This window comes from Muntiacus reevesi, chromosome 2 (assembly GCF_963930625.1).
Source record: "Muntiacus reevesi chromosome 2, mMunRee1.1, whole genome shotgun sequence".
Classification (NCBI taxonomy): domain Eukaryota; kingdom Metazoa; phylum Chordata; class Mammalia; order Artiodactyla; family Cervidae; genus Muntiacus; species Muntiacus reevesi.
The window spans coordinates 273,903,546-273,918,593 of record NC_089250.1 but is presented as its reverse complement, the minus strand read 5'-3'; the positions used below and the strand labels follow the sequence as shown (position 1 = coordinate 273,918,593).

The 15,048-nt window shown below is 41.2% G+C and overlaps 1 protein-coding gene across 1 annotated transcript in view; it reads left to right on the top strand.

Annotated features, from left to right (window-relative positions):
• The window catches only part of LOC136161695 (zinc finger protein 420-like), a 121,927-nt gene that overhangs the window by 35,486 nt on the left and 71,393 nt on the right, over window positions 1-15,048 (top strand). Inside the window, 1 exon segment of the mRNA XM_065926716.1 lies at window positions 12,004-12,962. Within this exon segment, the coding sequence (XP_065782788.1) occupies window positions 12,004-12,962 (959 nt within the window).

The following is a 15,048-nucleotide window of genomic DNA, read 5'->3' as shown; positions in this document are numbered from 1 at the left end:
CTTCCCATGTTCTGTATGGCTAATAGTGCATTTAAAGAGCAACACTTTTGTTCCAATGTAGAGAATACTCTGATTTTTTTGAGAAGTCTCCAAGGAATTCTAGACCACTAAGGTTTACTGATCAGTTTAGTCATTCAGTTGTATCCAACTTTTGTGATCCCATGGACTGGAGCACTCCAGGCTGTCCTATCCATCACCAACTCCTGGAGTTTCCTCAAACTTATGTCCATCGAGTCAGTGATGCGATCCAAACATCATATCCTCTGTGGTCCTCTTCTCCTTCTGCCTTCAGTCTTTCCCATCATCAGGGTCTTTTCCAATTGGTCAACTCTTTGCATCAGGCAGCCAAAGTATAGGAACTTCAACTTCAGCCTCAGTCCTTCCTATGAATGTTCAGGGTTTATCTCCTTTAGGATTGACTGGTTTGATCTCCTTGCAGCCCAAGGGACTCTCAAGAGTCTTCTCCAACCTCACAGCTCAAAAACACCAATTCTTTGGCTTTCAGTTTTCCTTACAGTCCAGCTCTCACATCCATACATGACTACTGGAAAAACTATAGCTTGACTAAATGGACCTAGTGTAAGGTCACCCTGTTAATATGTGCATTTTCTTAATCTTCTTCTAAAGAGCTGAAGTTATATCCAGATATAAGGAAATGACTCCACTTTCCTCTTATTCACTAAGATCCCAACACCCCACCTCATCCCAAGGGGAATTTTGGATATTGATGCCTTCCCTTGCTGATCTTTCCAAAAGGGAATATTTTGAGTAATGTAAGTTATTAATTCCCACTGGGAATGCTTCATGCCCTATAGGGAGCCTGGAGGCAGAAAAGGAGTGGAGGCTCATGGAGAGAGAAGAGCCTGATTCTGACTCATAAAATAAAAGAAAAAACAGTATTTAATAGTTGAAAACCAACTTTCTGGCAAGAATACCAGAAAAAGAGAAATAAAAATGTGTATGCTTTCAATCCAGGGCATTTAAGGAAGAAAAAGCAGACACAGCCTCTCACCTGATCAGGACATTTACCTGAGAAGCTGCCGTTTCCTCCTCTTTTTCCTCCTGCGCTGGGTCGTTCTCTCCTCAAGGTTACGGGTAAGAATCACCTCAGCATCGTGAGATTACACCTTCAAAGGCATCAGCACAGCTCCTTCACCTGCTCCCAACACCCCCACAGGCAGAAGGACCTTGAAAAGTGAGAGAGGCCAACCCCTCCTGTTCTTCGTCTCAGGAGAGATTCAGGACAATCAGCTCCTCCGTGGAGACCAGTCTAGGAATTGTTGTTGTTGTTTTTGTCTATACTCTTTCTTCATATAAATTCCCCCAAATTCTGCTAACACGGGGTGTGGGCTGCACTGACTTGCCCCTTTAAAGCCCTTGCAGAGCAGAACTTGCTGCCTCTCCGCAGATGAAACCAGGCCTCAGCTCTCACAAATGGACCAGGAGCCGCGTCCTTAACCCGGGCCCCCCCTTAGAATCCCCTGGAGCACTTCCTACACACCACACTGAGCTCCCACAGGGCCAAGAGAGAACTCAGGGGAGGGCGCCGGGGAGGTCATGTGCTAACACTGGTCACATGATCCTGATGGGAAACAGATGGAAACCACTTGGCTAAAGATTGTTTTGGCTTCCCTGATGGCTCAGCTGGTAAAGAATCTGCCTGCAATGCGGGAAACGTGGGTTCGATCCCTGGCTTGGGAAGATTCCCTGGAGAAGGGAATGGCTGCCCACTCCAGTATTCTGGCCTGGAGAATTTCATGGACTGTATACTCCCTGGGGTCGCAAAGAGTTGAACACAACTGACTGACTTGCACTTCACTTCACTTCAAAGACAGTTTCTGAACCATTTCAGTATGTCCAATCCCATGAGGTCAGAGCCCCACTCGAAGAGGTTATGAATCTGTAGGTCGGAGGTGGGGCCATGAAATGAGTCTTCAGCAAGTTCCCTGTTTGTTCTGATGCGTCTCCCCCAAGACCCACACTCAGGAGCCCTGAGCTTCAGTCCTCACACTCTGCACAGCTGAGACCTCTCAGGAGGGGAGGATTTAGAGCAGGAATTTCTTGGAGAGGTCAAGGTTAGAACCAAGCAGAGAAAGCTGCAGTACTTGGGGTTCAGGCCTTTCTAAGTGACCCTGGGTGAAGTGCTGTGGGCTCCCCAGGCTGCGTGTGGATGGGTCCATTCAAACCAGAGGAGCAGGATTCTGGTGAGCGCTGTGAGGGAGTCATTGAAGGGGGGCCAGTGAAGTAGGCCCTGGGGTTCAGCAAGACTGCTGATCTCAAGGAAGGGGTCATCTAGGGCAGGTGCTCACAGGACTGGCTGGTGTGAGTTCAAGGACCTGCGGGCTGCCTGTTCCCCAGACAGACGCTGAGGCAGCAACAATATGGAGCAGTTCAGGGGAGCTCTCAACAGTGCTCTGTATGATCCTTCTTATTAGAACCATCACCATGCCCCAGTAGTCATCAAAAGCAGAGAAAGATATACTGTAGAAATGATAGAAAATATATTCTCACATTATTTGAGGCTTCAGGGCAGTAAGGAAAGTAATTGTTACAGATGCCATCTCTCTATGCTACCTAATGGTTTATTGTCACAATCTCTCCCTCGTAACCTAAAAGAAGGTGACAGAGGTTAATGGTGGTTGTGGTAAAACATTCATTCATTACACATCAACTTTATCACCAGAAACCACTCAGCTTTATTAATTAACATATATGAATATCACACACAGTCAGAATAAAACCTTCTACAATCCACTGTGTGATCTTGATGAAAATACAGACTAACAAGCACAGACAACAATATTCATTTGTCTGATACAATGATCTGAGAATTGTGACTTCTGTGGTTACAAAATGGAGGCTAATCATTTAATAAACAAGATGTACACTAATTACATGACTTTTCTGGGAAGGGTTTCCCATATATTTGTAGGGTATCAGAGATGTTGTTATTTCAAACATGTGAACTAATAGTCATGACTTCTGTTGATATCATAAAATGCATCAAGATTCCAGTGAACTGTCATTGATTATCCTTAAAAAGCAAATAACATAACTATTGAAAATTTAGAACAACCCTTTGCCTTACTTTGATACATGGAATTATTCCCTGAACACTTGCATGATGGTGACCTACAGGGCTGTTTGAAGGAATGACAAACGCTGCCATTTAGACATTCAGTGTACACGTTACATTACAGCATCCTTCTATGGAGAGTAAATATAAACTAGGATTTCTCCCTAGGAGAGAAGGACGCCTCTCATCTTTGAAGCAGCAACCTTTCAAAATGTTAAGTTGGCATACACTAGAAATGAAGCATAGCATGGAATACTTTGAGAGTTTCATTACATTCATCTTGATTTTCAAACAATCTCAAATCATGTCTCTATCAACAGAATACATTGCTATTGATTGTACCTTTCTAAACACCAACCCTTCATCTGGTGATCCAGAGTAACATATCAATTTTCTATCTCTTTTAACTATGAATTACTATCTACAGTAATTCTCCTCCCGGAACTTCAGAAAAAGGGAATTGATGACATGCTTTCTTATACATTCTCTAATATTTATTCGATTTGGTTACTTTGCTTTTTTTTTTAACCACTGTTCATTTATCTTTCTTCAATAAACCCTCTCCGGTTTGTTTTCTCAACTGTATACTTGGGGTGAACCTCTTCCATCACTTATTACATGACTTGTGTTTCTCTCCAGTTTGTGCTCTGCACATACACTAAAGAAGGGAGATGATACACAGCCTTGACTTACTCTTTTCCCAGTTTGGAACCAGTCCATTGTTCCATGTCCGGTTCTAACTGTTGCTTCTTGACCTGCATACAGGTTTCTCAGGGGGCGGGTAAGGTGGTCTGGTATTCGCATCTATTTAAGAATTTTCCACAGATTGCTGTGATCCACACAGTCAAAGACTTTAGCATAGTCAATAAAGCAGGGGTGGGTGCTTTTCTGCAACTCCCTTGCTTTTTCTGTCATCCAACAAATGTTGGCAATTTGATCTCTGATTTCTCTGTATTTTCTAAATCCAGCTTGCACATCTGGAAATTCTCAGATCACGTACACTTGAAGGCTGGCTTGAAGGATTTCGAGCACTACCTTGCTAGCATGTGAAATGAGCAGAACTGTGCAGGGGTTTGAACATTCTTTGGCATTGTCCTTCTTCGGGATTGGAATGAAAACTGACCTTTTCCAGCTTGGTGGCCATTGCTGAGTTTTCCAAAGTTGCTGGCATATTGACTGCAGCACTTTAGCAGCAGCATCTGAGATGGTTGGATGGCCTCACCAACTCAACGGACATGAGTTTGAGCAAGCTCTGGGAGATGGTGAAGGACAGGGAAGCCTGGTGTGCTGCGGTTCATGGGGTTGCAAAGAGTCAGATGTGACCGTGCGACTGAACAAGTGAGAAGTAGAGTCAAGGAATTAGAATTGATAGACATAGTGTCTGAAGAACTATGGATAAAAGTTTGTAAGAATGTGCAGGAGGTGGTGACCATAATCATTCCCAAGAAAAGAAATGCAACAAGGCAAAATGGTTATCTGAGGAGGCCTTACAAATACCTGAGAAAAGAAGAGAAGGAAAAGGCAAAGGAGGAAAGGAAAGATACACCCATTTGAATGCAGAGTTCCAAAGAAGAGCAAGGAGAGATAAGAAAGTCTTCTTAAGTTATCAGTGCAAAGATACAGAGGAAAACAATGGGATGGGAAAGACTAGAGATCACTTCAAGAAAATTAGAGATACCAAGGAAACATTTCATTCAAAGACGGGCACAATAAAGAACAGAAACAATATGGACCTAATAGAAGTAGAAGATATTAAGAAGAGGTGGCAAGAATACATAGAAGAACTGTACAAAAAAGGTCTTTATGATATGGATAACCACAATGGTATAGTCATTCACCTGGAGCCAGATATCCTCGAGTGTGAAGTCAAGTGGCCCTTAGAAAGAATTACTACCTATAAAGCTAGTGGAAGTGATAGAATTCCAGCTGAGCTATTTAAAATCCTAAAATATGCTGCTGCTAAAGTGCTGCAGTCAATATGCCAGCAACTTTGGAAAACTCAGCAATGGCCACCAAGCTGGAAAAGGTCAGTTTTCATTCCAATCCCGAAGAAGGACAATGCCAAAGAATGTTCAAACCCCTGCACAGTTCTGCTCATTTCACATGCTAGCAAGGTAGTGCTCGAAATCCTTCAAGCCAGCCTTCAAGTGTACGTGATCTGAGAATTTCCAGATGTGCAAGCTGGATTTAGAAAATACAGAGAAATCAGAGATCAAATTGCCAACATTTGTTGGATGACAGAAAAAGCAAGGGAGTTGCAGAAAAGCACCCACCCCTGCTTTATTGACTATGCTAAAGTCTTTGACTGTGTGGATCACAGCAATCTGTGGAAAATTCTTAAATAGATGCGAATACCAGACCACCTTACCCGCCCCCTGAGAAACCTGTATGCAGGTCAAGAAGCAACAGTTAGAACCGGACATGGAACAATGGACTGGTTCCAAACTGGGAAAAGAGTAAGTCAAGGCTGTGTATCATCTCCCTTCTTTAGTGTATGTGCAGAGCACAAACTGGAGAGAAACACAAGTCATGTAATAAGTGATGGAAGAGGTTCACCCCAAGTATACAGTTGAGAAAACAAACCGGAGAGGGTTTATTGAAGAAAGATAAATGAACAGTGGTTAAAAAAAAAAGCAAAGTAACCAAATCGAATAAATATTAGAGAATGTATAAGAAAGCATGTCATCAATTCCCTTTTTCTGAAGTTCCGGGAGGAGAATTACTGTAGATAGTAATTCATAGTTAAAAGAGATAGAAAATTGATATGTTACTCTGGATCACCAGATGAAGGGTTGGTGTTTAGAAAGGTACAATCAATAGCAATGTATTCTGTTGATAGAGACATGATTTGAGATTGTTTGAAAATCAAGATGAATGTAATGAAACTCTCAAAGTATTCCATGCTATGCTTCATTTCTAGTGTATGCCAACTTAACATTTTGAAAGGTTGCTGCTTCAAAGATGAGAGGCGTCCTTCTCTCCTAGGGAGAAATCCTAGTTTATATTTACTCTCCATAGAAGGATGCTGTAATGTAACGTGTACACTGAATGTCTAAATGGCAGCGTTTGTCATTCCTTCAAACAGCCCTGTAGGTCACCATCATGCAAGTGTTCAGGGAATAATTCCATGTATCAAAGTAAGGCAAAGGGTTGTTCTAAATTTTCAATAGTTATGTTATTTGCTTTTTAAGGATAATCAATGACAGTTCACTGGAATCTTGATGCATTTTATGATATCAACAGAAGTCATGACTATTAGTTCACATGTTTGAAATAACAACATCTCTGATACCCTACAAATATATGGGAAACCCTTCCCAGAAAAGTCATGTAATTAGTGTACATCTTGTTTATTAAATGATTAGCCTCCATTTTGTAACCACAGAAGTCACAATTCTCAGATCATTGTATCAGACAAATGAATATTGTTGTCTGTGCTTGTTAGTCTGTATTTTCATCAAGATCACACAGTGGATTGTAGAAGGTTTTATTCTGACTGTGTGTGATATTCATATATGTTAATTAATAAAGCTGAGTGGTTTCTGGTGATAAAGTTGATGTGTAATGAATGAATGTTTTACCACAACCACCATTAACCTCTGTCACCTTCTTTTAGGTTACGAGGGAGAGATTGTGACAATAAACCATTAGGTAGCATAGAGAGATGGCATCTGTAACAATTACTTTCCTTACTGCCCTGAAGCCTCAAATAATGTGAGAATATATTTTCTATCATTTCTACAGTATATCTTTCTCTGCTTTTGATGACTACTGGGGCATGGTGATGGTTCTAATAAGAAGGATCATACAGAGCACTGTTGAGAGCTCCCCTGAACTGCTCCATATTGTTGCTGCCTCAGCGTCTGTCTGGGGAACAGGCAGCCCGCAGGTCCTTGAACTCACACCAGCCAGTCCTGTGAGCACCTGCCCTAGATGACCCCTTCCTTGAGATCAGCAGTCTTGCTGAACCCCAGGGCCTACTTCACTGGCCCCCCTTCAATGACTCCCTCACAGCGCTCACCAGAATCCTGCTCCTCTGGTTTGAATGGACCCATCCACACGCAGCCTGGGGAGCCCACAGCACTTCACCCAGGGTCACTTAGAAAGGCCTGAACCCCAAGTACTGCAGCTTTCTCTGCTTGGTTCTAACCTTGACCTCTCCAAGAAATTCCTGCTCTAAATCCTCCCCTCCTGAGAGGTCTCAGCTGTGCAGAGTGTGAGGACTGAAGCTCAGGGCTCCTGAGTGTGGGTCTTGGGGGAGACGCATCAGAACAAACAGGGAACTTGCTGAAGACTCATTTCATGGCCCCACCTCCGACCTACAGATTCATAACCTCTTCGAGTGGGGCTCTGACCTCATGGGATTGGACATACTGAAATGGTTCAGAAACTGTCTTTGAAGTGAAGTGAAGTGCAAGTCAGTCAGTTGTGTTCAACTCTTTGCGACCCCAGGGAGTATACAGTCCATGAAATTCTCCAGGCCAGAATACTGGAGTGGGCAGCCATTCCCTTCTCCAGGGAATCTTCCCAAGCCAGGGATCGAACCCACGTTTCCCGCATTGCAGGCAGATTCTTTACCAGCTGAGCCATCAGGGAAGCCAAAACAATCTTTAGCCAAGTGGTTTCCATCTGTTTCCCATCAGGATCATGTGACCAGTGTTAGCACATGACCTCCCCGGCGCCCTCCCCTGAGTTCTCTCTTGGCCCTGTGGGAGCTCAGTGTGGTGTGTAGGAAGTGCTCCAGGGGATTCTAAGGGGGGGCCCGGGTTAAGGACGCGGCTCCTGGTCCATTTGTGAGAGCTGAGGCCTGGTTTCATCTGCGGAGAGGCAGCAAGTTCTGCTCTGCAAGGGCTTTAAAGGGGCAAGTCAGTGCAGCCCACACCCCGTGTTAGCAGAATTTGGGGGAATTTATATGAAGAAAGAGTATAGACAAAAACAACAACAACAATTCCTAGACTGGTCTCCACGGAGGAGCTGATTGTCCTGAATCTCTCCTGAGACGAAGAACAGGAGGGGTTGGCCTCTCTCACTTTTCAAGGTCCTTCTGCCTGTGGGGGTGTTGGGAGCAGGTGAAGGAGCTGTGCTGATGCCTTTGAAGGTGTAATCTCACGATGCTGAGGTGATTCTTACCCGTAACCTTGAGGAGAGAACGACCCAGCGCAGGAGGAAAAAGAGGAGGAAACGGCAGCTTCTCAGGTAAATGTCCTGATCAGGTGAGAGGCTGTGTCTGCTTTTTCTTCCTTAAATGCCCTGGATTGAAAGCATACACATTTTTATTTCTCTTTTTCTGGTATTCTTGCCAGAAAGTTGGTTTTCAACTATTAAATACTGTTTTTTCTTTTATTTTATGAGTCAGAATCAGGCTCTTCTCTCTCCATGAGCCTCCACTCCTTTTCTGCCTCCAGGCTCCCTATAGGGCATGAAGCATTCCCAGTGGGAATTAATAACTTACATTACTCAAAATATTCCCTTTTGGAAAGATCAGCAAGGGAAGGCATCAATATCCAAAATTCCCCTTGGGATGAGGTGGGGTGTTGGGATCTTAGTGAATAAGAGGAAAGTGGAGTCATTTCCTTATATCTGGATATAACTTCAGCTCTTTAGAAGAAGATTAAGAAAATGCACATATAAACAGAGTGACCTTGACTAGGTCCTGCTAGTCAAGCTATAGTTTTTCCAGTAGTCATGTTATGGATGTAAGAGGTGGACTTAAAGAAAACTGAGAGCCAAAGAATTGGTGTTTTTGAGCTGTGAGGTTGGAGAAAACTCTTGAGAGTCCCTTGGGCTGCAAGGAGATCAAACCAGTCAATCCTAAAGGAGATCAACCCTGAACATTCTTTGGAAGGAATGAGGCTGAAGCTTCAGTACTTTAGCCACCTGAAGCTAACTCACTGAAAAAGACACTGATGCTTGGAAAGATTGAAGGTAGGAGGAGAAGGGGATGACAGAGGATAAGTTGATTGGATGGCATCACTGATTTAAAGGACGTGAGTTTGAGCAAGTTCCGGGAATTGGTGATGGACAGGGAAGCCTGGCATGCTGCAATCCATGGGTTCACAAAGAGGTGAATACAACTGAGCAATTAAACTGAACAGTAAACCTTAGTGGTCTAGAATTCCAAGGAGACTTCTCAAAAAAATCAGAGTATTCTCTACATGGTAAGAAACGTACGCTATTGAAATGCACTATGAGGGATACAGAACAGGGAAGTAATGTACCGGGTAAGAATGCATAAGACTGAAATTTTTTCAAGATGCATTGAGATTTCCTTATTTTTGCCGAAAGTACCCAAGCAGTGACCATCTGTCTTCTTGAGTGTTTCTCTCACCTGACACCAGTTTATCCCATTACACTGATGGTCACCGATTTGGGTGTTTTCTGCCAGATTGCCACACCATCAAGTTCCATTTTTTTCTGTTTATCTTTACTAAAATCATGGCAAGATGTAGTGAGGGAGGTGCACAATCCAACATAGTTAAGGTAGAAACTCCATTTCCTCCTAGTGTCTCTTTGATGTTCGTTGGCTTCGAAATTTGAACACTCAACTGTGTTCAGGAGAGGTACTGAGTTTTGTAAGGAGAGGCTTTCATTAGTCAAGTCAGACACTTTTCCCTTATGGGTTATTACAAATATTGAAAATAGTTCCCTGGCCTATACAGCAGATCCTTCTTGGCTGTTTTTGTATATACTAAAGTGTATATGTTAAACCCAAAGTCCTAATTGTGCTCATTTTTCTTTTTTTGTGTATGTGTGTTCATTTTTCTAACGAGCAGGTCCCTTTGGAGTAAAGGAAGAATCCCAGTGCTAGGTGTGAATGAATGAAGCAGGTGACACAGGTGAGGGGTCCAAAGATGACAGAGGAAGTCGGACTTATTCAGGTGGTTTGGGGAGGCCTGCTTCACTAGAGTGAGAAGCCTGGGTTTATTTCTGTCAAAGAGGGACATGACCTTCCCTGTTCTCCTGCTCTTAAACCTCTGTGTGTTCTTCTTCAGCTCCAGTGGTTTTTCCCTCACTTTCACTGAGAGCCAAAACCTTCCTCCAGGTCTCTGGGGACCTGTACACTCTCGCTGCTTTGGGGGACCTAGGAAAAGCTGCTCACAGTTCTGACAAAGTCTGCCTCAAGGCCTTTCCAAATTCCTGACTCTGCCTCAAGTCAGAAAAGTGTGAGGAGAGTTGTGAAGATCCTGGGATCAGTTGGCAAAATTCCAGAAATACTGGGAACAGATATATGCTTCCTGCTTTCTAGTTTCCAATGGAAACTTCAAACATGGCTCTCCAAAGTTCAGACTCACTCCCTGAAATCATAAAATGTAACCCCCAATTTCTACCTCCCAATTTTAGACATTTTAAGTGCATTTACCCCAACTCATCAAGACTGAAACCATTTAATACATGTACTAACTCACAGAATTTTTTTTTCTTTACTGTTCTTTTATTTGATTTGGAGTATATCTGATTAACAGTGTTGTGATAGTTTCAGGTGGGCAGCAGAGTGACTCAGCCATCCATGTACATGTATCCATTCTCCCCCAGATTCCCCTCCCATCCAGGCTGCCACATGACATTGAACACGTACAATAGAACTTTGTTGGCTATCCATCGTAAATAGAGCAGTGTGTACATGTCGATCTCTTATGGAGAATTGATATTAGTTTTTCTTGAAATATTGCTGGAATTTTCCAATGAGTTTGTCTACTCCAGGGATGTTTAAAATTACTTTAGTCTTATTAATAGCTGTAGATATGTTGTAATTTTTTAATTTACTCATGCAAACATCTAAGGGGTTCTATGTTTCTAGAAATTGAATCTTTCTTTGAGGTATTCAACTTTTTGGTGTAATATAGCTCAAAGAAGTCTGTTAGAAATACTTCTTGTTCTGTGTAACATGTATAATGCCATTAGTTTTACTTCTGATCTTCCTTGCATCTCACCTCTTACTAATCTAGCTAAGGGTTTGTCAATATTGCATACAACTGTAAGGCATATTCACTCAAAGTACTAAGTAGGATCCTGGTTATTTGTTGTCTTTCAGCGATATCTTCTCAGGACATCCAGGGTTTTTTCCCAAAGAAGCCGTGCATAGGACATTCATGTGTGATGTGCTGGGAAGTTCTGAGAGCTCTCAGCTTGAAAATTTGTATTTAATGAAAGACTGGGAAAGTTCAGGGGGCCTGTGACGTGCAGAAAGGATATTATTTTAGATGTAACCACATCTGGACAGTTATTCACGATGAAAATATAATTGCCAAAAGAAATTGAGGATGTGTATCAAATTGGGAAAATTCTATTTGAAGTCAGTAAATTTGGCAGAAAAATATGGTTTTTAAGCAAAGACCCACATGATTAAAAAACAAACAAACGTATTCTCTGATGTGAAATTTGAAAAACATGGAAAGTCATCTAGTGTATGCTGCAAATAATCACTCAAGCCAGTATGAACATAAGTTTGAGTTAAACAGTCAGTCATACATATCTGAAAGTCAGGGATTTGAAAATAAAGGAGGAAAATCTCACTATGATCAATTGGAGAGATCCTTTAGCGAGGGCTCATTACTTTTCCACCAACAAACATTTTCTCCATATTCCAATATCTGTAATGTCGATAATAATGAGAGAGTCTTTATCTGGCCGCCATCATTCAATGGGTATCATAGTACAGATAATGCGGAACAACCTTCCATGTGTAATCCAGCGAGTGAGGCCTTAAGCGAGAACTCCATCTTCAGTTATTACAACAGTATTTATGATGGAGCCAGAATCTACCCATGCCTAGAACCAGGGAGTCACCTTGACCAAGACTCAGGTCTCATGAATCATCAGAGAACTCAATGTTCAGAGAACCATGATGAAAGGAATGAATGGAGAAATGTCTTTTATCAAAGCTCAAATCTTATTACAGATAGGAATATCCATACTGAAGAAAACAATTACAAATTTAGTGAATGTGGTCAAGTTTCTAACCAGTCATCACAACTTACTCAACATCCAAGTATTCATGCTAAGGAGGAACACTGCAAGTGGAATAAATGTGGGAAAGTCTTTCCTCAATTATCAAATCTAAACGGACACAGGAAAACCCATACTGGAGGAAAACCTAACCAATGCACAGAATGTGGCAAAACCTTTAGCAAGCCCTCAAACCTTACTCGACATCTCAGAACTCAAACTGCAGAGAAGACTTACAAATGTACAGAATGTGGCAAAGCCTTTACTCAGAGTTCAAGCCTTAACCGACATAGGCGAATCCATACTGGGGAAACACCATATAAATGTCATAACTGTGGGAAAGCCTTTAACCAAAGTATAACACTTACACAGCATCAGCGAATGCATACTGGGGAAAAACCATACAAGTGTAAAGAGTGTGGCAAAGCTTTTGTCAGTTGCTCAAATCTTAATCAACATCATAAAATTCATACTGGGGAGAAGCTATACAAATGTACAGTATGTGGCAAAGCATTTATTAGGCGTTCACATGTTACTCAACATCAGCGAATGCATACTGGGGAAAAACCATACAAGTGTAAAGAGTGTGGCAAAGCTTTTATCAGTTGCTCAAATCTTAATCAACATCATAAAATTCATACTGGGGAGAAGCTATACAAATGTACAGTATGTGGCAAAGCATTTATTAGGCGTTCACATGTTACTCAACATCAGCGAATTCATACAGGGGAGAAGCCTTATAAATGTACAGAATGTGGCAAAGCCTTTACCATGTGTTCACATGTTACTCAACATCAGCGAATTCATACCAGAGAGAAGTCTTATAAAGGTACAGAATGTGGCAAAGCCTTTAATCAGACTTCAAACCTTAATCAACATAGGCGAATTCATACTGGGGAGAAACCATACCAATGTAAAGAATGAGGGAATGCTTTTAATTGCCACTCAAACCTTACTTGCCATAAAATAATTCATACTGCCAAGTAGTCTTACAAATGTAAATAATGTGACAGAGCCTTGAAGTGAACCGTCACCTCATGCAGCATCAGAGAGCGTGTGCTGGAGAGAGACCGTACAAATGTAATAAGTGATGAAAGAGGTTTGTCCTAAATATATACAGCAGGAAACGCCAGAGAGTTTATATTGGGAAGAACGCTTAATGCTATAAAAAATGTACAAAATGAATTTAAAAACTCAGGTCTAAATAAATATCAGAGAATTCATCAAAGATAGCATTCAGTCATTAAGCTTTTTCAGGTATTATTTTAAATAAGGATATTATAGAAAATAATCCAAAGTTAAAACACTTGGAAAAATTATTTCTTACTCTGGATCATAGGATCAAGGTGAGAGATGTTTGACAGAACAATTATCATTGTATCCTTATCTGTATTGCCATTATGTGAAATGAAGTTTAATATAATTGGAGTCTCAAAGTACTACATGATATATCTTTGTTTCTAGTGTATATGTGAACTAATTTTCTTTTTTTAGTTAAAAATAATTAGTTAATATTCTTGATCTTTGCTGCCTCAAAGTTAAGTGAAGCCCTTCTATGTTAGGTGGGAATAATTTTTATCTACTTTTCTATGGAATATTAAGGACCTTGAAATGTGAAATATACAATGAAAGTCTAAATGGAGGTGATGACTGTCATTGTTTAAAATATCCCTCTATGTCACCATTAGGTAAGTGTTGAGAGGATAATTCTTTGTATTAAAGTAAGACAGAGGGTTATTATAAATTTTAAATAGTGGGGCCAGTGGTTCTTTATGGATATAAAGATGGCAGTTCACTAAAATCCCAATGTATTTTTATAACAGCAATAACTAGAAGTCGTAAATTTTCCTTGACATGGTAGCAATCAGGAAATCTTATACCTAAGAAAAATATATGTAACGTTTCCCTGAAAGTTTATTTAATGAATGTACATCTTTGTTTACTGAGTAATCGCTCTCTGTAAACCATAAATATCTTATTTCTCTGATCAGTATATCAGAAGAACAAGAATGTTTCCAGATGCTTGTAATCTATATTTTAATCAAAGATTATAGAGTAAACTTTGGAAAGTTTTACTTAGCTTATGTGTGAACTTACTATATGTTAATTAATAAAATGGAATGGCTTTTAATATATTAAGCTTCATGTAGAATTGATGAAGTGTTCTCATCAGTAACAGGCTTCTCAGGTGGTTCAATGGTAAAGAATCTGCCTGCCAATGCAGGGGTCACAGAAGGTGTGGGTTCCATCCCTGGGTCAGAAAGCTCCCCTGGACAAGGAAATGACAACCAGCTCCAGTATTTTTGCCTGGAGAATCCCATGGACCGAGGAGCTTGATGGGCTCCAGTCCATGGTTGCAGAGTCAGACACGACTGAGCATACACACAAGTATTCCACCACCAACATAAAGATTAATACCAACATTATCATCTCCCAGGTTTTTTTAAGTTGTCAATAACTGATGGTGAATACCCAGCCCGACATTTCACAGATGTATTTTGCATATAAGTTAAATAAGCAGGGTGACAATATATAGCCTTGATGCACTCCTTTCCCAAATTGGAACCAGTCTGTTGGTCCATGTCCAGTTCTAACTGTTGCTTCTTGACCTGTATACAGATTTCTCAGGAGGTACCTCTCAGGAGGTAGATTTCTAAGGTGGTGTGGTATTCTCATCTCTTTAAAAAGTTTCCGCAGTTTGTTGTAATCCAAACAGTCAAAGGCTTTGGCATAGTCAATAAAGCAGAAGCAGATGTTTTTCTGGAACTCTCTTGCTTTTTTGATGACCAGCAGAAGTTGGCAGTTTGATCTCTGGTTCTTCTGCCTTTTCTAAATTCAGCTTGAAAATCTGAAAGTTCACGGTTCACGTACTACTGAAGCTGGGCTTGGAAAATTCTAAGCATTACTTTGCTAGCATGTGAGATGAGTGCAACTGTGCGGTAGTTTGAACATTCTTTGACATTGCCTTTCTTTGGGATTGGAATGAAAACTGACGTTTTCTGTCCTGTGGCCACTGCTTAGTTTTC